The following is a 27713-nucleotide window of genomic DNA, read 5'->3' as shown; positions in this document are numbered from 1 at the left end:
GAGTAAAGCAGGTGGTAGACTTCGGTTTAATAGAAGAATGACAGGGAAATGCAATCAGTCTTCAAAGGAGGTTGCTTACAAATCACTAGTGCCGCCCATTCTAGAATATTTCTGATGTGTGTGTGTGGGGGCACCTTGCCAAGTAGGACTAGCAGTGGATATTGTACGTATACAGAAAAGCGCAGCACGAATGGTCACAGGTTTTTTTGACACGTGGGAGAGTGTTACAGAGATAGTGAAGAAACTTAAGTAGCAGATCTTGAAGATAGACGTAAATTATCACGAGACAGTTGACGTTCGTGGAATTCGTATCGCTTGCTCCGATCTCCGCCACCACCTATCATCATGGGTATAGCTACTTCTTCCACTCTTTGTTATCTATGATGTATTTTATATATTACTACTATTTTCAGATATCCCTCTAAGTCCATTCTATGTTCATATTTCAGTATGAGGTCTGAAGTTGGTCAGTAACTGACCGAAACCGGTAACCACAAAAATTAAGGTTTCTTGCAATCGAGACTGTTTATGTTCATTTTAAAGGACTAAGAAAAACCGATGTTCTCCACGAGCCTACGCATCGCTCACACAGGGACCGCGAGGACAAGATTACAATAATTACAGCATGAAGAGGCGTACCAACAATCATTCTTCCCGCGCTCCATACATGAACGGGATGGAAAGAAACTCTAATAACTGATACAATGGGATATACCCTCTGCCATGCACTTCAAAGTGGTTTGCGCATCGCTCACACAGGCACCGCGAGGACAAGATTACAATAATTACAGCATGAAGAGGCGTACCAACAATCATTCTTCCCGCGCTCCATACATGAACGGGATGGAAAGAAACTCTAATAACTGATACAATGGGACATACCCTCTGCCATGCACTTCAAAGTGGTTTGCAGAGTATAGATGTACATGTACAGGTAGAACTCGTTCGACAGACGACATGTAGGGTGACAATTATTGAACTACATGAAAAAACGTAAACAAATTACAAACTACGGCATGCACACACATTATTCAACATGTAAACGTCCATACTGATATTTCGATCTAGGTTATAACTTCTTCGATATGCCTGCCATCAATTGCGATGATGTGGCGCAAACGAGTAGTGAAATTCTGCATGACACGATGAAGTGCCGGAACATCGATGCTGTCGATGACCTCCTCAATGGCTGTTTTCAGCTCAGCAATGGTTTTGGGGTTATTGCTGTACACCTTGTCTTTAATATAAACCCACAAAAAGGAGTCTCATGTGTTCAGATCCGGATAATATGGCAGCCCATATCAGTGGCCTCCGGGTACCCCAGAGCCAGAATGCGGTCCGTCAAGTGCTCCTCCAGGACATCAAAATCTCTTCTGCTTCGACGTGGTCGAGCTCCATCTTGCATGGACCACGTCTTGTCGAAATCAGGGTCACTTTGGATAATGGGGATGAAATCACCTTCCAGAAGCTTCACGTACCGCTCGGTAGTCACCATGCCTTCAAGGAATATCGCACCGATTATTCCGTGACTGGACATTGCACACCACACATTCACCCATGGAGGATGAAGAGACTTCTCGTTCGCAAAATGCGTATTCTCGGTCCCCCAAACGCGCCAATTTTGCTTATTGACGAACCCATCCAAATGAAAGTGACATTCGTCGCTAAACCAAATGCGTATGCACATACTAATTCCCATCATGCCCCGCGACCAACGGTGCAGTTTGAATGTCCTAACGCATACTGTTCAGAAGTTATGAAGATTTTCAAAAATGGTTCAAATGGCTCTGAGCACTACGGAACGTAACATCTGAGGTCATCAGTCCCCTAGAACTTAGAACTACTGAAACCTAAAAAGGACATCACACATATCCATGCCCGAGGCAGCATTCGAACCTGCGACCGTAGCAGTCTCGTGGTTCCGGAATGAAGCGCCTAGAATCGCTCGATCACGGCGGCCGGCATGAAGATTTTATTTCATACAGTTCCATGATTGTCACCCTGTAAGATCTCCCGGCTGTGGCCAGCGATTTGACTCGTATGGACACTTTTGGCAAAGGAACGTGGATGGCGTCCATCATGCCTTTTTTAGTTGTCACAGTTGTAAAGCTGTTATGAGCCGTCAACGAGGCTATCTGTTAAAGAAATCATCTGCTGACGATACTGACAGCGCAATTATCTGTACAGTTTGCTATAAATACAATAACAGAAACGGAAACGACTTCTACTTAGTTAATAGTGTGCCATGTTAAGTAAGTGTTGCCATTTCTGTGGCAGCTTTTACAGTTTACACTGGGCCATAGCTCGGGAATTATTCACTAAAGATCACATATATTGCAGTCTATCTCTATACACATACTTCAGTTAAAAATATTCACAGGAAAGCATGCTCGTCTTTTATTGGATCTCGAGTATTGCGCAAGATGATTGGGTTAATGGTGCAACAACAATTTAGGACGACTGCAACTGAAAAGAGGCTGAAACTACAGCATTCTTGTAAACTAATATGTAACAGTACTTTTAGTTTGAATAGTGATTAAGTATCCAAGAATACGATCTGTCTAAGACGCTGCAGTCGTGGACTGTGCGGCTGGTCCCGGCGGAGGTTCGAGTCCTCCCTCGGGCATGGGTGTGTGTGTTTGTCCTTAGGTTAATTTAGGTTAAGTAATGTGTAAGTTTAGGGACTAATGACCTTAGAAGACCCATAAGATTTCACACACATTTTTTTACGATCTGTGTTTTGTTCATCAACAGTCATTCGAATGATAAGCGAATTTACCATTTATCACGGAATCGTCTACTGCTACACAAGGCAAATGTAATTACATATAATTTTCCTACACACTAAAATTAGGGTTACAGGCCGATGTTTTATGTCGGAAACAAAACAGTCTTCATTGGGGTTTTGTAACGAAATCAAACTTTAAAGTAAAATAAAAAGGGAAGTGCATTCTAGCCTTTTGAAGTGAGCATCACACTAAGTTGTCAATAAGCTTAACTGTCAAGTTTACATGAAAGTCGAGTGTTCATGTTTTTACTCTCTACTAGATTTTTATGGAATGTGGTTTTCCTTTCCCCGACGACTGGTGTAGGGAAAGCTACTAAGCAATGCGTCAAACGTGTCTTATAAAGTGATCAGCGTCAAGTGTGATAGATAACCAGAATGAATCACTTCATTATCCGCCACACATCAGCCGTGTGCCAACTCCCACACCGTCTACTCCTCCCCCCCCCCCTACACACACACACACACACACACACACACACACACACAAAACCGCTTCTCACCGAGCGCCGCGGCGCGGTAGCACACTGGACCGGCATTCGGCAGGGCGACGGTTCAAATCCGGGTTCAACCGTCCAGAATTAGGTTTTTGTGATTTCTCTAAATATCTCTAGGCAAAAGCCGCGATGATTCTTTGAAAGAGCATGGCATATTTCCTTCCCTGTCCTTGAATCATTCCGAACTTGTCATCTTTAATGACCCTGATGTCGACGGGACTGTATATCCCAATCTTCCTCCCCTCCCTATCCGCTTCACCCATCTGTTCTTTTCCATCCTACATTTCAATAATGTGCCTGCTAGCGGGTTCACAAAAACCATATCGAAAGTTCCGATTTCGCTTCTACGGCGTTCAGTCAGGCATGAGATGGAGGAGGGCAATGTCATTGTAGGCCCCGTCTGTTTCACTTCCTGTGGAAGGAACTCGACACTAGCGATTTTCTCTTCTCTTTTAGGCTATGCTGGCAAGAAAAGACGTGAGATGGTAAAACGATTGACAGCGTAGTCGTTTTTGCTGTAACTCATAAAGTCTGAGGTATTTTAGATCTACACTCGAAGTAATGAGAAAGGAATTATGTAATTTATCCGTAAAAGGCCGGCCGGAGTGGCCGTGCGGTTCTAGGCGCTACAGTCTGGAGCTGAGCGACCGCTACGGTCGCAGGTTCGAATCCTGCCTCGGGCATGGATGTGTGTGATAGGTTAGTTAGGTTTAACTAGTTGTAAGTTCTAGGCGACTGATGACCTCAGAAGTTAAGTCTCATAGTGCTCAGAGCCATTTGAACCATTTTTTTATCCGCAAAATGAACACAATATCGCTTGCAGTGAATAGCTCCATACATATTAATTCTTACAAGTGTAACAAATTAACGCTTAAGGGCATATACCGGGTGAAACAGAAGTCAACCGACAAACTTTGAGAGGTGGTAGTATGGAGCAAAATAATAAAAAAGTGTCAAGTAAACATGGGCTCTAAAACGCATACCTTAAGAGCTATGAGTACTTGTTCATCTTCGCTTTTGTCAAACGCGTCTCTTCCGCTGAACAAGGGCTCGTAGCTCTTAAGGAACGCTTTTAGATCCAAAATTTATTGAATATGTTTGTCTTGTTTTGGATCACCTCTGAAAGTTTGTCGGTAGTGTTCTGGTTCACAGTATATATTACGTCGTCAGAAATCTCTGGAGTGCTTTTACTGTTTGTCACAAAGATGCTAATCATGTAATTAACAGCGAATAAAGCAACGTTTTCTACAAGATGAGTGAAAAGTTAAGCGAACTGTATAATCAAATTGAGAAAAAAGAGGATAACTTTATAGGCCTTCAAAGTAATCTAAGTTGACCAGGCTACACTTCTATAGATTTTTTTTTAGCTAGTGGATGACTTTGAGGATTCCATGGTTGTATAGTAAAAGACTTTTTCAACACCTGCCACCCTCTAAATTTATTATATATTATTAAAATATTTTATTGGTTTTTGCCGTTATCAGTTTCGGACGTTTTGTTCACCGTATAGCAGAAGTAACTTGAACATTTTTATTATAAGTGCATGAGCCATAAATTTATATTGTTGATTTCAATTAAAATTTACCTTCAATTTCTATTTTTGTTTTGAATATCAATTCAGAAGCGCTTTTTACTGTAGGATGGCATAGCACTGCAAACATTCAACAGCTGGCCTTTAAATTCGATGATGAATAAAATGTTGAAAACCGATCATGACAAGAAACAATAGAATGAAATGTGTTATTGGCAGCTGTTATAAAACGCGTTTTACTCTTTTGACAACCTTTATGGAGCCGCTGAAAAAGTGTTTCAAACGAGTTTCGAAATATATCGGAGTATTGATGTCCCCTTGTGTGTTTAAAAAACGAATAGCTTTCAGGATGCCCTTATAAGGGGAATGGGGAAGCGAATGGAATCAGAAGGATACATGAGTCACACTAGGGGATATCCTCGAAGTCTGAGAACAGTTCCGACAGCGATTAGCCAAGAGTTTTCAGACACGCATCACAACATATGGGCGGCCATTGTACGGCAGACACACTCTCCATTCCAGTAAACATTGTCCGTACACACCGGGTGTGAAAGCAGCAGCCCTTTCGGAACTGTATCGCAGAAACTGACGATCATAATTTTGATTTTCACGTACGAATTTTCGATGGATCATGTTGCAGCAGACCGAGAAAAGATTGCCTCCTGTTTCCTCGACATATTACATCGACAACGAAAATCTTTGCGAATGATGGAGTTAACAATGTGCTTGCTAATCCCCAGTCCCATCAATATCCATACCAGCGACGATTGCAGATTTTGTGTCAGCGTATGTTATGCTTTATAACTGCTCTCCCGAACTAGGCACAGCGTCAATTGTTTCCTTTCCTTTTTTTTTTTTTTTTTAAGTGTTTGAACCAGTTTCCAACAAATGTTCTATCTCGGTGCCTATTCGGTGGATTACACCTACGTAGAATGTCTCTCGACCGCCGTTTCTCACTATTTGCAAAAACAACGTGATAATCATGCGTTGATCTATTGTCTAAAACACGTGTCTTTCCACTCTACATATGAATGGCTGCAACAGGGAACTCTGCTTCAGCTTAGCGTGATTCACTCTACGTGCTGGTATTCGACACGTTTTTGCATGCGTGTACGTACACACACATTTTTAACAGTGGTTTTCATTTAGGTTTGGATATCCGTCCATTCGCCGTGCTTTCGGTCGTACCGACTACGGTGTCGGTGATGTGTTCCCCTACATCATGACACACTGCTGGTGGGATATTTATGTATTTACTGATACAATTTGAACAGCTAGCGATGCTTTTCTTAATGAATTTATTTTGCACCCAACCGGATGTCTATTTCATCTAGAAAATAAAACTACGTTATTTTGAAATGCGTTTCACAACAGCGCATTGCTAATTATTTCGTACAATTCTTCTGTTAGTTAGAGAACAAGGTGTTCCTTTCTGTGTCGGTGGTACTTCTATGATGTTGAGGCGCAGTTACATCGGCTGCCTCCAACCACTTCTGTTTATTTATACTTGCTACTAACAAGCTGAACGGTTTGAATGTCTTTGCTTATTCATAGACGCTAATTAAATTAGTTTTCCATAAGTAAATAGAGGCAATAAATTCTGATTTTCAAGAAAACTTACATAGTTTCTCCATTCAATTGTTTAAGTCAGCTTTAGTGGTTTAGGCAGCAGATAGCTTAGGAACCTCGAAAGACAAATGTTATTAGTCTTTCAAACGCAAACAGAAGATAGTACTAGGATATATGATTATTCTGATGAAGTATTCTTATCTTACAGCTCTAGAACATGTGGCCCCTCATTAGTAGGTTGCTATAATAGCGATGACAACGTCACCTACCAACGAAACAGGGTATTTTTTCTGTATATGTAATATAGGCAATATTAACTGCCAAGTGAAATATACCACGAAAGCAATCTGTCTCGTAGAATCGTCGTCCCTGCTGCTTAGCAAAGCCCTACCTTGCCGTTGTCTGGAAATCAGTTTGCTGTGTAAAATTAAACGACTTCTTATTTTAAGACCCAAAGTGAGTGCACTGTTACCGCGAACACATGTCTGAAACCGCGAAGGCGGGCATCCAGTACATAATTGTACAGTGATACCTAAGTGTTACCTACAGAAGATGTTATGTAACTTTTAACTCTAAAGTGGTAGGATTCTACCACTACTACGCGTACTAATTAGCCAGTGGACCAAGACAGAGAGCTTATGTCCAGCAAGCCTCACAGAGCGAGCTGTGCAGCCCTCAACACCGCTCACAATGACTATGAACGTAAGCACAGCATTCCGCCCGTCAGCAACAGGAAGGCACGTCTGAGGCATCCAGCAACTACACGATGTTCAACAGATATACCCAAGACGTTGGTATGTTTTGACGTATTTCGCCCTTCATTCTCTAGTTAATTATCAAGCTTTTTTCCGGTCACGTCTAATGTGCGAACGAGAGTGGTAATATTTCGTGGCGTACCCCTTATCCACTAACGGTACTATCATGTCTATGAACAGGCACCTGTTGTTCCTTATTCTTGCACATTACACGGAACTGTAGGTTTTAATGAAGCCTTTCTTGCAAATTATGAAAACAATCGAACAGTTTTTAGTCTCAGAGATGCCCAAAAGTACGTCTTTTCGGACAGAAGATAACGCTTTTAGGAGCTGAAAGCTGAACACGTACGCCGCAAAAGAGACATCCCTATGTTCGCATGCATATTGGACAGAACAACAAAATGTAGTCACATATTAAATACGCGTAAACCTTATTTCAGTCGTCAGGCTGAACCTGCATTCTTGACTGACATTCATTTTCCCACTGTGCGTTTGTGATCTGGCTGCATTACAACGTTGTTCAGCAGGTCATACCGGTACTGAGACTTTGTTTTACAATTTAATTACCGGCAACTGGTTTGATCTTCAGTTACTGAAACTAGTTGCTTTGTTTGTCTGACGACTTCATAAACTTAACAATTTGTTAAACACATATGTAAAGAGTCACCGTGTCAAAATATAAAAGATTAGTTGTTTCGACGATTATTTTGCTTCAGTTTCATCCAAAAGTCATGGTTGCAGATGTGATTGTATTAGCCACACAGGAAGTGTACTAAAAGCCGCATCCAGATACAATTATTCATGCTTTAATATATTAGGTCTACAACTTTGCCAACGCCTTTTTGCAATAGATGGCAGTAGCGGCAAGTGTGGTAGGGTGGTAGGTCGTTAAAGTGCCATTTTAAGCTTTGGCATTTGTAAACATAACGCCATCAAAATATTAATTGATTTGTGATTGCATGCAAGGTATTCAGTTATTAACTTATGAGCCCAATTTTCGTCATTTGCGGGAAGTTTTAATTTTCTGTTTAAAATGAAGAAATCTGCAGCTGATGCTCTTAATATTCTGGGTACGATCTGTGATGAGGCGCAAATTAACGAAAGAACGTGCAGAGAATGGTTTTAACCCATCAAGGACGGTGATTTTGACGTCTATTACCGTCATGACGGGAATTCAAACCGTCGAAAATAATCATAGGAGATCATTGTCGAAAGCATTTGATGCGTTCGAGGCGGGCAGTGAAAGAGAACGGCCACAATACAGCGATGGACATGAAAAGGTGATCTGCGGTATGAAAATGGTGGATCCCATGCTGCAATACCCGTCAAAGCTTACTTGGAAACGTTGAAATGAGGAGTCCTCTCACGGCCGTCGTATTCTCCAGACGTTGATCCCTGTACCGACAACCTTTTTCGATAAATGGCACACGTTCTGGCTGACACGCACTTCCGGTTATATGAGCAAGTGCAAAGTTGATTCAATTCATGGATCTCCTCAAAAGAAGCCCAGTTCTTCCCCTGTAGGATTAGTATGCTGCCCTGAAGATGGAAGAAAGTAGTGGCCAGTGAAGGCCAGTATTTCGAATTTTATATTTTTCGTTTTTCGCAATAAAGCCTCAAACTGCGGAAAGAAAAAAACAGCGGAAGCTAAGTTGTAGATCTAATTTGACATTCCGAATTTTGGAAAACATGTGTTCGTCTTCAAGAATAATTTGCTTTTTTTTTTTACATTATTTCCTTTGCTTTTGTGTGAGATAAATTCGATAACAAGTTGGTTGCTGGTACTAGTTGGTAAAGTGATACCTTCTGTGAAACGCGAATCACAGAAAGCGAAACAAAATGGGTAGCGAGATACCGGAGACGCTGGGAAAATCACATAATATTCAAAATCACAGAGTATCCTTTAGCGTTAAATTGAAATTTTCATTTCAGTTTCTTTGCTCGCGTTTCACAAATTTAAGTACCTAACTTTTTCGTAATAGGAACGAACTTCTCCAAGAATTCGGCTCTTTGAGGACCAAAGGTACTAATACAAAGCGCGAATTACACCTGAGGTCAGACCCACATTGCCCGAATTGTATAGCGTGAAGTGCCATGCTGGCCGTTAAACATCAAAAACTAGGGAGGATAGCAAATATTGAACTTTGACTTAACATGCTTAAATTTGAAGATGATTTGGAAAGGACACGAAATTTAGTACTGAGAGCCGCCATCATACCAATGAGCTTAACCCATTAACCCAGCCAGGCATCGACCCGAATTGAGCTCGGATGATAAATACGGATATGTTATGGATGATAAATACGGATATGTTATAACATACAGTTTCAGTGCTATGCCAGAGTACACCAAACGTAGTGGCTGACGAATGATAAGCAGATGTTTTCAGTGGGTGGCACATGGCCAGGGCCAACAGTAGAACACCCTCTATATCGGAGTAGGTGAGGACAGCACGAGCAGCATGCGGTCTTGCCTTAAGGGTCCATTCTCCTCAGTTAGCCTATAAAATTAGCGATTTTTTTACGATTCTGTTTGAAAAAACTAACGAAGCAATCGATGTAAATCATTTTTGCACTTTATTTATTGATTCTTAGACAACATTTTCTGATTTTGTTAAGATATTGGGTCATCATCGAGACCCCCATAGGACGAGCAGAAGTTGCTCTGCCCAAAATGAGGTACATCCGCGACGGAAGTACTGCAGTCTGCAAACCTTATCTGAACACAAAAAATATGTTTATTTCTTAATCTACAGGATGTTGCTCAGGGAGAAGTAGCACACATTTGCCAAAATAATAAAACGGCGGAAGTTGCAGACAAAGATTTAGAAGTTGCAGACAAAGGTGTAATTGAAACTTCCTGACAGATTAAAACTGTGTGCCGGACCGAGACTCGAACTCGGGACCTTTGCCTTTCGCGGGCAGGTGCTCTACCGACTGAGTTACCGAAGCACGACTCAGGTCTCGTCCTCACAGCCTTACTTCTGCCAGTACCTCGTCTCCTTCCTTCCAGACTTTACAGAAGCTCTCCTGTGAACCTTCGCAGGAGAGCTTCTGTAAAGTCTGGAAGGTAGGAGACGAGGTACTGGCAGAAGTAAGGCTGTGAGGACGAGACCTGAGTCGTCAGAAGTAAGGCTGTGAGGACGAGACCTGAGTCGTGCTTGGGTAACTCAGTCGGTAGAGCACTTGTCCTCGAAAGGCAAAGGTCTCGAGTTTGAGTCTCGGTCCGGCACACAGTTTTAATCTGCCAGGAAGTTTCATATCAGCGCACACTCCGCTGCAGAGTGAAAATCTCATTCTGGAAAGATGTAGCTACGTCGCGTGTTTTTGGTCACGTCTTTTGGAACAGCTAATGAATGGATTAAAATAAAAAATAGAGTATTATTCCTGGCGGACATGCCCGAGGAGCAATTCAGCCCAATTTGAGAAAGACAGCTTTATTAATGTGCCCGCATCCCATTCCGTCAGCTTGGGATATAAGCACTTATAACCAACTTCAAAAGCGATTTTTAAATGAGAGTCCCTTTGCGTAATCTTTCGTTGTATAAAGAAAGTAGATGCCGATACTCCCGGTACTTTGTGTGCTTGTGTTGAAATGTTGATCATTTGAATATCCAAGTATGTAGTACACATCCCGTCAATTTCACGTTATTTGCATATCGCCTTCATGATACTGCGATTTCATTGTCCAGCAGCGTATGACAGCTTGCATATCTGTGAAGTTGGCGTTTACTACACTTCCCGATGACTCGTATTTTGCCATTGGGTACTCCCCTATTCAGTGAACCGAAGTGTGGCGGCAACGGCTGCAGCAGTGACAGGTCCGTGGCTGACGCAGGCTCAATTGTCTTAGGCTAAGGCTAGACGGGCGTTTTTTAAAACGCAACAATTTTACAGAAATTACCGCAACATTTTGCTAGCGCAAACACGTGGCTATGCCGTATGTTAAATAACGCAAAGTTTTGTGCGCTAACTGACACAGGTTGGGAGCACGCTGGCTACACGATGAATTGTTAACGTAGCACGATCCATTGCGCTACGACCGGAGCGAAGTACGCCTTTCGAGAATTGAGAAGTATAACGACAGGAATGAGCATAACATCAAAAGCTTCAAATAGCTCTGAGCACTATGGGACTTAACATCTGAGGTCATCAGTCCCCCAGAACTTAGAACTACTTAAACCTAACTACCCTAAGGACATCACACACATCCATGCCCGATGCAGGATTCGAACCTGCGACCGTAGCAGTCCCGCGGAACATCAAAAGCGTTTATTTCGTTACTGATTGTCAGACGACGGAAACAGAAAGAAAAATCAGAGAGTGGTAGATACATCCAATAATATTATAGATCGAACTCATAACGTGCATAAATATACTCGAAAGACTGAAAAATTATCTAATCTTGTTTCTTGATTAATATAGTATGTCAGTACAATCGTTTGAGTATCCCATTTGTAAAGTACGTGAAAAACTTGCACGCTGAGATGCCAGTATGCGAAATAGTGTAGGAACTGAGGAAAAGTTATTAGTTACATCACGGTAAGTGTTATTCACGTATAATAATAATAATAATAATAATTGGCGATACTGTAACACAGTTGTATCACTATTTATTATACAAATGCCAAGAAAATTTAATATATTTACTAAAAAATCTAATATCCTGATAGTACACTTCAATTCATTATATACCGGGTGATCGAAAAGTCAGTATAAATTTGAAAACTTAATAAACCACGGAATAATGTAGACAGAGACGTAAAAATTTACACATGCTTGGAATGACATGGGGTTTTATTAGAACAAAAAAAGTATTGCTAGACACGTGAAAGATCTCTTGCGCGCGTCGTTTGGTGGTGATCGTGTGCTCAGCCGCCACTTTCGTCATGCTTGGCGTCCCAGGTCCCCAGACCTCAGTCCGTGCGTTTATTGGCTTTGGGGTTACCTGAAGTCGCAAGTGTATCGTAATCGACCGACATCTATAGGGATGCTGAAAGACAACATCCGACGCCAGTGCCTCACCATAACTCCGAACATGCTTTACAGTGCTGTTCACTACATTATTCTACAATAGCTGTAGCACTACAACTATTGTTGAGGAATGATGGTGGACATATTGAACATTTCCTGTAAAGAACATCATCTTTGCTTTCTCTTACTTCGTCATGCTAATTATTGCTATTCTGATCAGATGAAGCGCCATCTGTCGGACATTTTTTGAACCTTTGTATTTTTTTGGTTCTAATAAAACCCCATGTCATTCCAAGCATGTGTGTCAATTTGTACCTCTCTATCTACATTATTCCGCGATTTATTCAGTTTTCAAATTTACACTGACTTTTTGATCACCCGGTACTTTCCCCATCGATCTCCGACAACTACTTCACAAACATTCGTCTATGTAAATTGTTTCTTATAACGATTTTTATAATTAGTGTCGCAAATATCGTATAAACATTTGTGCTTTTGACCCTCCATTATAAGCACTTCACTGTCAGTAAACTCCATTGTGAGGTCGCGCTACCCACGCGTACTAAGGGGAATGTTGAGGAGACCTCAACAATTGTTACCAGAAGTAGCCGTGGGACAGAACACTGCGTTATGTAACGCTAGCAATACCAAGGCATTTTACATAACGCTCATTACCAGGGGGGCGGGGAGAGAGAGGGGGTACTTTATGCCCAACATAAAAAACTTTAAAAAACAAAATTCGTTAATTGTTGTTGAATTATATTAACAACATAATTTTTTAAGAGGTAGTGGTGTGTAAGGAGGGTTCGGAATCTGAAAATACCTTTTAGTATACTCTCAAAAATATCAACGAACTTTCGATGGCATGTATTACTTTATGACCACTACAAAGAATTTAAAAAATGCAAATTTCGTTCATTGTTGTCAACTTTTACTGTCGATATACTTTTTAAAGAGATAGTTATCTGTCAGTAAGGCCGTGAACCTGAAAATATTGAATACTACATTCACTGGAGACAGTGACGCCTAGAACTGAGATTTAGATTTATGGGTTGCCCTTGAACTGAGATTCACAGTTTTGGATTGTTTAACTTAAAAATTTAACAAATGTATGGAATCTGATAGAACAAATCATTAAAAACAATAAATATTTGTTCAAAAATTTTGAAATATAAAGAACTGACTAGATTACAATATTTTCAATAGGTGGGCATTACAAACACTACTCTCCTCCCCCTCTTGGTATTACAAGGGTTAGCGTACGTGTAACCGCTACCACTTGCGTCTTTTGAAACACACACAAAAATAATTGTCTCAGGCCCATCTGTCTGCGGTACTACCTTGAGAACGGAGCTGTCCTTCGACAACGGGCATTAATTTCCGTACTTTGTAGCCACGTTACACACCACACCACGGGGTCCACATTTCTTACGCTATTTATCGCACAACAGTCGCGTCAAAGAAACTCCCGTGCAGCCTCAGGCACAGTAGCGGGGAACTCACCGTGAGCGGGCCCGCCGCTGCATCCTGCCGCGGACGGCGCGCCATGTCACACTGAGCGGCCGGGCCGCCCAGCTGCCTCGATAAGGCGCGGGCCTGCCGTGCTGGCGCGATCGCATCTTATCGTCGCCGGGCGAGGCGCGATCGCCCGCCGCGCAAAAACCACCTGCCGCTTGCGTCACACCGATCGCGAAAGTCTCCGTTTCGACACTTTCTACCGGAGAAGTGTCGATAGGTAGCTAACAGAAAGCGACTGCTGCGCCAAGGATTACGCTGAAGTCAGCTTATGATGCCACTAAGAGTCGCCACACTTTTTTCTTGCCTGTCTTATTACTTCGCCATCGTGCGAACTAAATTACACTGAGGTGACAAAAGTCATGGAACACCTAATATCGCGTCGGATCTCCTTTTGCCCGGCATAGTGCAGCAACTCGACGCGACATGTATTCAACAAGTCGTTGGAAGCCCCTGCAGAAATATTGAGCCAGTTTGCCTCTATAGCCATCCATAATTACGAAAGTGTTGCCGGTGCAGCATTCTGTGCACCAACTGACCTCTCGAATATGTCCCATAAATTTTCGATCTGGATGGCCAAATCATTCGCTCTAATTATTCAGAATGTTCTTCAAACCAATCGCGAACAGTTGTCGGCCAGTGACATGGGATCGTTGTTTGGGAAGATGAAGTCCACGACTGAGTGCAAATGGTTTCCAAGTAGCCGAACATAGCCATTCACTTGGACCAGAGGATACACAGTCCATTCCACGTAAACACAGCCCACACCACGATGGAGCTCCCAACAGCTTGCGTAACGGCTTGTTGACAACTTGGACCCACGGCTTCGTGGTGCCTGCGCCACACTCGAACCCAACCATCAGCTCTTCCCAACTGAAATCGAGACTTATTTGACAGGCCAGGGTTTCCCAGTCGTCTGGGGTCCAAGCGATATGTTAATAGCCCAGGAGAGCTGATTAACGCCAAATTACGCCACCCTGTCCTAAATGGTACGTTCGTCGTACGCCCCACATTGATTTCTACGGTTATTTCATGCTGTGTTGCTTGTCTGTTAACACCGACAACTCTACACAAACGCGGCTGCTCTCGATCGTTAAGTGAAGACCGTCAGACGGCCGCGATGGCCGTGCGGTTCTAGGCGCTTCAGTCCGGAACCGCGTGACTGCTACGGTCGCAGGTTCGAATCCTGCCTCGGGTGTGGATGTGTGTGACGTCCTTAGGTTAGTTAGGTTTAAGTAGTTCTAAGTTCTAGGGGACTGATGACCTCAGATGTTAAGTCCCATAGTGCTCAGAGCCATTTGATCCATTTTAAAGACCGTCGGCCACTATGTTGTCCGTGGTGAGAGGCAATGCCTGAAATTTGGTAAATTCGGCACATTCTTGACGCTGTGGTTCTCGGAATATTGAATTCCCAAACAATTTCCGAAATGGAATGTGCCTAGCATCTAGCTTCAACTACCAGTTCGCGTTTAAAGTCTGGTAATTCCGTCGTGCGGCAATAATCACGTTAGAAAACTTTCACACGAATCACCTGAGTACAAAAGGCAGCTCCGCCAATGCACTGCCTTTTTACACCTTGTGTACGCGATACTACCTCCATCGTTATACACGCATATCACCTCAGTGCAATCCGTTGATGGTCACCGTTATATTTGTTATTTCTGAGGATTATCGCAATCGATTAGTAACTCACTTGTACCCTTTTATTTCAACTGCCGTGTCATCTTCAAATATTGTTAAAAACTGACAATACTTAAGCCCACAGAACAAAATATTAGCCTCCCCCTTGTTCGCTTTGGAGCTCTGTGGATGGCGCAGAATTGATACCAGCCAGTCATGTTGGGAACACGCCGGCGATTTTATGTTGCCTGCTACCAGTCTGGACAATGCACGAACTAATGGAATGGCGTCACTCATTACTGAAAAAGGGATCGCCACAGCTCCGTTGCTTTAAAGCCTTACATTTAGCACAGAATTAATCTCTAGCCCTTTTAAGTAAACAGACAAGTAGGCGAGTATGCAACACAACGGCAGCTCGGGCTCACCAACAACATCCGCCCGACACACAAAGACCACACGAGTCCTATCTCTCCACTTAAGTACTTGCTGTGACGTTACAAGTATGGTATCAGGAAGAGAGCTTGCCGACATACAAATGACCGTTCGTGTCATATTACAGTAGACACAAATTATTGCGCCTATCATATTCAAGGTCACCTCCAACTCTCTCCTTACTCTTACTCTCACCCTCCCCTTTTCCTATCTCCCCTCCCCTATACCACTTTGCTCACACCCAAAAGGGATCTTCGAGGTCTAAATGCAGCATTGAAGAGACCGTCATGAACCGCTATCAGCAGAGATAGCCCAAAAAGCAGAAGAAGACTGAAAGTAATTATTTATCCATCAGCTAATACTATTATTGTTATTATTATTAATATATTCGATTATGCTAATGTTTTTTCCAGTACTGCAATATTCAATGATCAAATGTATCACACGTTATCATATAACTGCACAGTACATGTTGGCGACTACCCGACAACAGTGGATAGATATGAACAGGGTGAATCAACTAAACAGTGGCAGCTCACGAGTATACATTCTGGGTGTTCACAAATTTTTAGATTCAGATAAATTTGAGAGTGTGAAATTAATAGTGTCTGCTGTATAATAGTTACGCTTATCAACTAGTTTATACAGCTACAGCCATTGTCAATAATAACAATAACAATAATAGTAATATGCATAACTTGTCTAAGAAAAAAAAGAATTGTTTCGGCGATTTTTGTTGTTTGGTACATAATTAAGTACAGTTTTTGGCAGGAACGACATAATGGGTAAGTTTTCGCTACTCTCCGTTTCGAATTTTTATGTAAATGGGAATTCTCGTGCTTTTTTATTTTTTGGAACAAATGTGTAAGATCTAGAATACATATATTAGCCCACAAATTAACATCCAGGCTGTAATTCAGACATACTTACGTTGCACCGACACAACATCTTACGCTGTTATACACATCTTTTTTAAATGTTCGCTTGTACTGACGCTTACTTGATTTGGTAACTTTCTCAATCAATGAATCTGGTCTGGGAAGTACTGGTTCCTTTGCGCTAACTTCTCCTGGTAATTTTCTTTTCTGTTGCGGGCTTTCAAATAAAAAAATGAAATGATGGTGTTGTTGCCCTCGACTACGTACCCACTGACTCAGAGTTGCAATATTAAAAGTTTTGGCTGGTTCCGTTGTCTAGGGGCTGGTATACGTAGTTGCCGCATTACGAGCCAAATACTGCTGAGTCTACAGTATACAATATGAATACACACACGAATCGAATGGTCGAAGGTTCCTATCACTCGGCAATTGCGAATTTTTAAAGCAACATAGTAATTTATAAATGAAAGATTGCAATAAAATAAAATCTGCAGGTACTATCTTCACGACTTTAAATAATGAGTGAGATAGTAGAAGTACTTTTGAGAATGCGGTATATTTCTGCAAAACACTTATTGGTGTCGATGGTCCAGCAGTTAAATAAAATATGAGTTGAATAACAGGGAAACAATAGGTTCTTACTGCACATAATTAGTTACGAACAACAACATAGCTCGCGAGACATTCACTTCTCAATGCACACTATGTCTTCAAAGTAGAAGCTACGGAAATCTCACATGTGCATAAGACGGCACTACGAAATATTTCTATCTCTAGCGACCAGGCGCAAACTGCTCCACTGTCCAAGTCTTCCGCGCGAACGTGCATCCCCGTCGCGTCTGCGCGTCCCGCAACGCGTCCTACTCCCGGACTCGCACTGTCCGTCCCGCACCTCCCGTGTCCTCTCTCCAAACGATCGCTTTGATTGGCTAGAGCGTTCCCGCCCTGTTTCCAAGCCAACGCACACTCACAAACATAATGAAACGCATTCGAAATACTGGATTCACATATTAATAACTTGAAATTAAATATTCCTGCGGCTGGACCATAAACACGATCTTGTTGTTGTTGTTGTGGTCTTCAGTCCGGAGACTGGTTTGATGCAGCTCTCCATGCTAATCTATCCTGTGCAAGCTCCTCCATCTCCCAGTACTTACTGCAACCTACATCCTTCTGAATCTGCTTAGTGTATTCATCTCTTGGTCTCCCTCTACGGTTATTACCCTCCACGCTGCCCTCCAATGCTAAATTTTTGATCCCATGATGCCTCAGGACATGTCCTACCAACCGATCCCTTCTTCTTGTCACGTTGTGCCACAAACTTCTCTTCTCCCCAATCCTATTCAATACCTCCTCATTAGTTACGTGATCTACCCACCTAATCTTCAACATTCTTCTGTAGCACCACATTTCGAAAGCTTCTATTCTCTTCTTGTCCAAACTATTTATTGTCCATGTTTCACTTCCATACATGGCTACACTCCATACAAATACTTTCAGAAACGACTTACTGACACTTATATTTATACTCGATGTTAAGAAATTTCTCTTCTTCAGAAACGCTTTCCTTGCCATTGCCAGTCTACATTTTATATCCTCTCTACTTCGACCATCATCAGTTATTTTGCTCCTCAAATAGCAAAACCCATTTATTACTTTAAGTGTCTCATTTCCTAATCTAATTCCCTCAGCATCACCCGACTTAATTCGGCTACATTCCATTATCCTCGTTTTGCTTTTGTTGAGTTTCATCTTATATCCTCCTTTCAAGACACTGTCAATTCCGTTCAACTGCTCTTCCAAGTCCTTTGCTGTCTGACAGAATTACAATGTCATCGGCGAACCTCAAAGTTTTTATTTCTTCTCCCTGGATTTTAATACCTACTCCAAACTTTTCTTTTGTTTCCTTTACTGCTTGCTCAATATACAGATTGAATAACATCCGGGAGACCGAGCGAGGTGGCGCACTGGTTAGACACTGGACTCGCATTCGGGAGGACGACGGTTCAATCCCGCGTCCGGCCATCCTGATTTAGGTTTTCCGTGATTTCCCTAAATCGCTCCAGGCAAATGCCGGGATGGTTCCTTTCACAGGGCACGGCCGACTTCCTTCCCCGTCATTCCCTAATCCGATGAGACCGATGACCTCGCTGTCTGGTCTCCTTCCCCGAAAACAACCAACCAACATCCGGGAGAGGCTACAACCCTGTCTCACTCCCTTCCCCACCACCGCTTCCCTCTCATGCCCCACGACTCTTATAACTCCCATCTGGTTTCTGTACAAATTGTAAACAGCCTTTCGCTCCCTGTATTTTACCCCTGCCACCTTTAGAATTTGAAAGAGAGTATTCCAGTCAACATTGTCAAAAGCTTTATCTAAGTCTACAAATGCTAGAAACGTAGGTTTGCCTTTCCTTAATCTTTCTTCTAAGATAAGTCGTAAGGTCAGTATTGCCTCACGTGTTCCAACATTTCTACGGAATCCAAACTGATCTTCCCCGAGGTCGGCTTCTACCAGTTTTTCCATTCGTCTGTAAATAATTCGCGCTAGTATTTTGCAGCTGTGACTTATTAAACTGACAGTTCGGTAATTTTCACATCTGTCAACACCTGCTTTCATTGGGATTGGAATTATTATATTCTTCTTGAAGTCTGAGGGTATTTCGCCTGTCTCGTACATCTTGCTCACCAGATGGTAGAGTTTTGTCAGGACTGGCTCTCCCAACGCCGTCAGTAGCTCTAATGGAATGTTGTCCACTCCCGGGGCCTTGTTTCGACTCAGGTCTTTCAGTGCTTTGTCAAACTCTTCACGTAGTATCGTATCTCCCATTTCATCTTCATCTACATCCTCTTCCATTTCCATAATATTGTCCTCAAGTACATCGTCCTTGTATAGACCCTCTATATACTCCTTCCACCTTACTGCTTTCCCCTCTTTGCTTAGAACTGGGTTTCCATCTGAGCTCTTGATATTCATACAAGTGGTTCTCTTTTCTCCAAAGGTATCTTTATTTTTCCTGTAGGCTGTATCTATCTTACCCCTAGTGAGATAAGCTTCTACATCTTTACATTTGTCCTCTGGCCATGCCTACTTAATTATTTTGTACTTCCTGTCGATCTCATTTTTGAGACGTTTGTATTTCTTTTTGCCTGGTTCATTTACTGCATTTTTATATTTTCTCCTTTCATCAATTAAATTCAATATCTCTTCTGTTACCCAAGGATTTCTACTAGCCCTCGTCTTTTTACCTACTTGATCCTCTGCTGCCTTTACCACTTCATCCCTCAGAGCTACCCATTCGTCTTCTACTTCATTTCTTTCCTCCATTCTTGTCAATTGTTCCCTTATGCTCTCCCTGAAACTCTGTACAACCTCTGGTTTAGTCGGTTTATCCAGGTCCCATCTCCTTACATTCCCACCTTTTTGCAATTTCTTCAGTTTTAATCTACAGTTCATAACCAATAGATTGTGGTCAGAGTCCACATCTGCCCCTGGAAATGTCCTACAATTTAAAACCTGGTTCCTAAATCTCTACCATTATATAATGTATCTGATACCTTTTAGTATCTCCAGGGTTCTTCCATGTATACAACCTTCTTTTAAGATTCTTCAACCAAGTGTTAGCTATGATTAAGTTATGCTCTGTGCAAAATTCTAACAGACGGCTTCCTCTTTCATTTCTTAGCCCCAATCCATATTCACCTACTATGTTTCCTTCCCTCCCTTTTCCTACTGTCGAATTCCAGTCACTCATGACTATTAAATTTTCGTCTCCCTTCACTACCTGAATAATTTCTTTTATCTCATCATACATTTCTTGAATTTATTCGTCATCTGCAGAGCTAGTTGGCATATAAACTTGTACTTCTGTAGTAGGCATGGGCTTCGTGTCTATCTTGGTCACTATAATACGTTCACTATGTTGTTTGGAGTAACTTACCTGCACTCCTATTTTTTTTATTCATTATTAAACCTACTCCTGCATTACCCCTATTTGATTTTGTATTTATAACCCTGTATTCACCTGACCAGAAGTCTTGTTCCTCCTGCCACCGAACTTCACTAATTCCCACTATATCTAACTTTAACCTATCCATTTCCCTTTTTAAATTTTCTAACCTACCCGCCCGATTAAGGGATCTGATATTCCACGCTCCGATCCGTAGAATGCCAGTTTTCTTTCTCCTGATAACGACGCCCTCTTGAGTAGTCCCCGCCCGGAGATCCGAATGGGGGACTATTTTACCTCAGGAATATTTTACCCAAGAGGAGGCCATCATCATTTAACCATTCAGTAAAGCTGCATGCCCTCGGGAAAAATTACGGCTGTAGTTTCCCTTTGCTTTCAGCCGTTTGGAGTACCACAACAGCAAGGCCGTTTTGGTTAATGTCACAATCAGTCAATCATCCAGACTGTTACCCCTGCAACTACTGAAAAGGCTGCTGCCCCTCTTCAGGAACCACATGTTTGTCTGGCCTCTCAACAGATACCCCTCCGTTGTGGTTGCACCTATGGTACTCCTATCTGTATCGTTGAGGCACGCAAGCCTCCCCACCAACGGCAAGGTCCATGGTTCATGGACGCTCTAACACACATTATTAAATACATAACAAATTAAATAAACGTATATCAAAGAAATAGAACAGAAGTAACCTAGTAGCCTAATGTCTCTGTGCTTTCTAAAACATAGTAAATATTTTACCAATTTCTTCATGAATGGTATATATCAGATATAAACACAGACATAGACGAATAAATATATTTATAAGCATTCTGCTACCTTTTTTTCCTGTCACTGTGGAGTACTTATGGCCTGGTGCGATTAATAGTAATCGGCCATTTTGGCCTCCAATAACTCATGTACTATTTAAGCTTCATGCCTGTAATTCATACTAATTTAGGTTTACACTAACACCTTTCTAAGGACACGTCGATCGACAAACTCAGATGCACCATTTAGCTGGCTGCTGTGGCCGAGCGGTTCTACGTGCCTCAGTCCAGAACCGCACTGCTGCTACGGTCGCAGGTTCGAATCCTGCCTTGGGCATGGATGTGTGTGATGTCGTTAGGTTAGTTAGGTTCGAGTAGTTCTAAGTCTAGGGGATTGATGACCTCAGATGTTAAGTCCCATAGTTCTTGGTGCCATTTGAACCATTTGAACGCATTGTTTAGATTTTGGAAATTTGTTGCTGGGTGTTATTTGTATAATTTACAGTCAGATACCAAACTTTAAACTAATAAAGATATTGACAATTTGATTACACCATAAGAATTGTCGTGCAAATAATGGTAATGTGCGTGTTTCTTTTTGAGGTATCATGATTCCTCTGGCTACTATTAATTTCTATATGAACTGTGAAACGTCTGCCATTAAGGTTTCATGACGTCCGTCATCCTTGGCACTCCTTGCATGTCTCCTTCATCGACACAGCGTCACCATGGAATTCCCAGCCACGCAGCTGCTAACGAGCCACGGCTTGCCGAGCGGCCCGAGGGGCGGCCGGCAACTCTGAACTCAGAATATTTCCAGGGCGCCACAACTAGCCCGTTACCTCAGACTGTTATTGGTTAAAAACATATTCAACAGAGTCTCGTTGATCTGCATGCGAAAGCCAATTCTTGCACAGTAAACAGTCTACTCTGAAAACAAACTGCCGTTTGTGGGCTCGATTACATTCAAGTAATAATCTCCACCACTTGACTAGAATACAAACGAGGCGCTGAGAACAATAAGGGCCTAAATCACACCGTCGTCGGCCCCTTTTTAAGCGAATATAAGAGAAACTGGTGAGACAGTTTTTCCTGAATGTTTATATATACTATGTGGGCTTACACCACAGATAAACCTGACTCATCATAAGATCAACAGATGTCAGAAGCATGAATAAATGCTACAGTCTCACAATCGACGCCGATGTGCTTTGGGCCCTTATGGTTCTCGTCGCCTCAAAAGGATTAGCGTATGATAAAATCCAAAACTCAATATACTATAACCCATTAACAAACCCACAAAATAGGTTTTTCTATCAGTATAACTATAACACATACTGACGTCCAATCTAATTTTACTATATAGTGAGTGAATCGGCATATCTGAGTAATGTGCTACCGTCTAATGCGATTTATGGCAAGTGAACGGGGATAAAAGTCTGCTGCAGTGTTCTACCACCTAGTGGCACAGGCGTAAATTTTTAGTTGAGTGGTACACCGTGCACACCGTGAACCGTTCACATTATTTATCAGACCCTTTGTATTTGACCCATAAGGCAATGATGTCGCGCCAGTTACACATACGCAAAAATTCCCTCAAATGTGCACAACTGAAGATGTGCTCCCGACCCTGATGCAAAGTTTCACGAAGTCTAGAGGAGTAGCAATACCTAACGTGTTAAGGTTAGTATGACATATGTCAGATTACCACAGCCACGTTATGTTTAACAGCAGTCAAAGAAAAATAACCAACAAACCCGCATGGTGTCAAAAGTTTCGGTGTTCACATCCTCTTGTGCTCTTACATAGCAGCAGCAACTAAAACTTGCACAGTAAATATTGCGGAAATGGAAAATGCTATTGATGTGCCGTTTCCACAGAATAGTCTGGCAGTCAGGGGATCGTACTATCAGCCGATCAACAGATTGCAATAATACTTAGAAAGTGTATTTTTGTGTAGAAATATACTTTTTTTAAATGGAACAATGCCTATTCACATTAACAGACTACATGTGGCAACACACTAAAGAACAACATAAGTGCATACATTAGTTATATGGATTCAGATGAGTAACGAGAAGGTTAACCACCGTAGATTATGTTCAAAATAATTACCAGCAGAGGCAATACACGCTTCCAGTCTACATCTGTTGCACACATGCTAACATTTTAGTGGAGATGTCCGAGCAGGCTGCAGTAATACGTCGTTGCAAATCATCATCTGTGGTTGATACATCCTTGTAGAGAACGTCTTTCTGCTTTCCCCGCAGAAAAAAAATCTACAGGCACCAAATCCAGGGAACAGGACGGCCGAGGTACAGTTCCTCTGCATCCAAACCAACGATTTGGAAACAATTCGTGAAGACATGTAGTACTTCATGTACTACAGTCTAGACATCCATTATGTTGGCACCACAGGTTCCTCCTAGTCTACAGAGGAACATCTTCTAGCATCCGTGGAAGATGGTCTGCTGGAGGCTGTGACAGTTGTGCACGTTCAGTGTTCTGTCTATGAAAAATGGGCCTGTGAGTTGATGGTTCACTATCCCACGTCACATGTTTATACTCCATGGAAGCTGATGTTCCTCCTGATGAAACCAACGGCGATTGTCAACAGACCAATAGCGCCTTTTTTTTCGGTCTACCTTGCCAAGACTGGTAAGTGTGCCGTCATCATTAAACAAGATACATGAAGTATCTGGAGTATCCTGTCTTAATGCCCATGTACAGAAGTTAACACGATTCTCATAATCATGTCCATGCTGATTGTGATGGAGACAGATGGCCTCGTGTGATTGCGTGGGAGCTAAAGTGCGGATTATCTGCAATGGCAGCGAAAACATTAATTTTCCCCTCTTCTGTCGTCGCTTGTTTCCTTCTGTTCGTTGTCTGGTTGAAAAGGTTAATCAATAATTGCCGAGACGATTGGCGTCTATTAGGATATCTTGCCGCATACACCGTACAAGAACGAATTGCATTCTTCCTACATTCTCCAAACACCATGAGCATGCCGGTTTTTCTGCATTGGTAAATCCCATCGTCCACTTACGACCTACTGATTGGACTTTCACACACTGAAAGTTGGACGTCTATGTTTCTGCTGCGTGCACACACAAACTCTTGAGTCTGAGATACTATTATCGCGGGTAGTAGCGAGCGAGCAGTTGTCGAGGGGAGTCGGAAGTGGCCGAACGCAGGGTGCGGTGAGAGAAGCAGCGCGACATGAGAGGTCGCAACCTGCCGTGACCCTGCTAGTAGCGCCGGGGGAGACTTCATGAGCCTCCAAGTATTAATTGAGGATTTTTGGTACTTTGCCTTTTCGCTGCACATAGTTGTTGGTTGCTTGCGCACTGGAGGGATTTTGTCAGATTCGTGTATGGATATGCTCAGAGTAGTATTCGTATCTTTGTTGTGGCCAGAAACGTGTTATTGAGTGTTGACACTGTGTAAAGTCTGTCAGCATTTAAATCATCAGTTTTCTAAATATAGTAAATTAAAAGTTTTTATTGATTTCTTCCAGTTTTCTTTACATCATTTAAGGTCAGCTGACCAAACCCGTCCTGATCATTAAAGTTCTATGTATAAAAATAAGTTCGAGTCTCCGTCCGGCAAACAGTTTTAATCTGCCAGGAAGTTTCAAGTTTCATCTTTACGATGTCTACGGAACCATGATTGTAATCAGGCGTGCACCTATGTTGCCTAGGTTATTTCTAGTACGCTGCAGCAGTTTCACTGGGGAGCCCTTACACATCCTCCATACAGTCACTATCTCTCCCCACGCGGTTTCCATATTTTTAGAACTCTGAAGACTTATTAATTATCCAATACACTGAAGATAATCTTCAAAGAGCTATTTAGGTGTTCCACAAAATTTTTACTGCATATAACTTCAAAATTTCTACCTCAAAATGAGTAATCATGGCATTCCAGGGCAAGCCCCCGGTAAGAACAAAGATAATTTTGGATGGAAGAATTTTAGAACAAGTTCAACAGTTCAATTATTTAGACTGTGATATCGTGTACAATTACGATGGATATGTAAATAATAAATTAGGACGATACCAGACAAGGTGTGAACTATTCGAAGAATACTGAAAATAGCACAGACCGAAAAACAGCTGAACATGTCTAAAACAATGGCGGTGTCAGTTATTCTGTAGCTGTCATTAAGACAGAAATGAAATTCCTTAGCACCCTTCTGAGACTAAACACGCCTTGATAAAATAAGAAACCAGAATATATCCAGTTTTTCACCTGAACACAGTTCTTACGTATGTTTAACTTCATCCTTCGAAAAAACATTTTTGTTGGATTCTTGAAGCAGATTTGAAGGAATAAATGATTTTCTTGCGTAACTAGTAAACCAGGCAAAACTTCGCAATTGCTGAGTACATATAGCAATTGGCTCTACATCCTCAGTCCTTCCCCAACTCCTTTCTGCCGTTCTCCTCCTCTCTCTGTGTCTTACTTCTTCTCCCTTTCTCTGTTCGCCTCCTCCTCTCCATGTCCATTCCCCTCCTCCCTCTCTGTCGCCTCTCTCCTCCCTCTAACTTTGAGCTTTGTTACTGTCATTGCAAATGAAACCTTGATTGAGAAGTGAAGTCACTTAAAATGAATGGGTAAATCGGTTGGGATCATCGCTACACAGGTTATGAGAGACACCTCTCCAACTGCTGTATCTGAGGATGGTAGCTTGAATGATAGTATTTCACATATTTTTAATTTGTAGTTGGGCAGGATTACAATGTTTCGTACGACTCATATTTCGCAGTAGTATTCTAGTCGTAAGCCATAAATACATCTTTTGCATTTTATGTAAAACTCCAGCGGGGAAGAAAACAAAACACCACATTGCTGTGTGTAGAATCTTTGTTTGAAAATATATGTAAGGAGGAGGAATATAGAAGGCAGAAACAGTTTGTCCAATGGTTGACATGCCCTCCTATGGTAGTTAAAACACTGCGAGAGAGAAATCGAAACCACAGCTTTTTACAGCATAGCATTTTCTTTCTTAACTGAAAACCTCTACATTGTCGTTTAAAAAATTATATTGCATATGTCCGTCTGAATATTCTTTAGGGTATCGTGTAAAAATTTGAAGTAAATCAGTCAATAACTTTTCGAGATTTTTGCTAATAACGTTTCCCCTTTATATATTACGTACATAATTGTATACTGCATAGATTAAAGAACAACATGTAGCCAATGTCTGTCGGAATGATCATAGTATCGAGTAAAAAATTTGAAATAAGTCGGTCAACTACTTTCCGAGATTTTTGGTAACAACGTTAAACAAAGACATTATTACTGTAGCAGTGCAGATAGCGCATTAATAATGCTACCTTCATCAAATCTCTTCCGGTACCTTGGCTGCCCTAGTAAACTTTTTAAAATGCCTCCGATGTTTAGACACTTCTTCTAAGTTGTGGTGTAAGTGAACCTGGACCACCGGATACTATTCAGCATTTCTCTCCGGGAAATTTTCACTTTGACGCTTTTGTGCACGGAGAGGGACGTCTTCCAGCAGCAGGAATACGGCAGTTGTCTTAGGCGAACAGCTCCGCGTTGCCGGCAGGACGCCTGTACCGGACAGGCGTGTCCATAAATACCACGTGGGCGCGCGAGAGAAGACTGTATACACAGCTGCGCGGGGCGCTACTTCTTGCTAACAACAGTATCCTGTGCCACAGCCTCAAGTTGTGAGTCTGCCGTGTGCCCAGGTATGGCCGGGAAACAGGTCAGCGCAGCAAATGTGTAAAACAATCTGTGAGACGGGCTACAAGTTCACTCACAGCTCTGACACATTTACATAAAGCAGGTGATAACACACTAGTTTGGTCGCACGACAAATGCCGAACGCACAGACTGCATGAACACACAGCAACTCCGCCGCTGTGTCGATAAAGAGTGTAAGAGCGACAAATATAAGTTATATACATGTGGTGTCTGTTCTTTCGGACATGACCGAAAGAACAGATACCACATATACAGGGTGTTACAAAAAGGTACGGCCAAACTTTCAGGAAACATTCCTCACACACAAATAAAGAAAATATGTTACGTGGAAATGTGTCCGGAAACGATTAATTTCCATGTTAGAGCTCATTTTAGTTTCGTCAGTATGTACTGTACTTCCACGATTCACCGCCAGTTGTCCCAATTGAAGGAAGGTAATGTTGACTTCGGTGCTTGTGTTGACATGCGACTCATTGCTCTACAGTACTAGCATCAAGCACATCAGTTCGTAGTATCAACAGGTTAGTGTTCATCACGAACGTGGTTTTGCAGTCAGTGCAATGTTTACAAATGCGGAGTTGGCAGATGCCCGTTTGATGTATGGATTAGCACGGGGCAATAGCCGTGGCGCGGTACGTTTGTATCGAGACAGATTTCCAGAACGAAGGTCTCCCGACAGAAAGACGTTCGAAGCAATTGATCGGCGACTT

General features: G+C 42.1%; 2 protein-coding genes across 3 annotated transcripts in view; one reads left to right on the top strand and one right to left on the bottom strand.

Moving 5' to 3' along the window:
• Window positions 1-13669, bottom strand: part of LOC126183463 (transmembrane channel-like protein 7) — a 175669-nt gene extending 162000 nt beyond the window's left edge. Inside the window, exon 1 of the mRNA XM_049925467.1 lies at window positions 13614-13669. Within this exon, the coding sequence (XP_049781424.1) occupies window positions 13614-13658 (45 nt within the window). The 5' untranslated portion in view covers window positions 13659-13669. The remainder of the gene's footprint in view (window positions 1-13613) is intronic.
• Window positions 1-27713, top strand: part of LOC126183439 (calpain-A) — a 642654-nt gene that overhangs the window by 41055 nt on the left and 573886 nt on the right. The window lies entirely within an intron of this gene.

Source organism: Schistocerca cancellata, chromosome 1 (genome assembly GCF_023864275.1).
Source record: "Schistocerca cancellata isolate TAMUIC-IGC-003103 chromosome 1, iqSchCanc2.1, whole genome shotgun sequence".
Taxonomy (NCBI): domain Eukaryota; kingdom Metazoa; phylum Arthropoda; class Insecta; order Orthoptera; family Acrididae; genus Schistocerca; species Schistocerca cancellata.
Note: the sequence above shows the minus strand (reverse complement) of the source record. Positions and strands in the feature narration are given on the sequence as shown.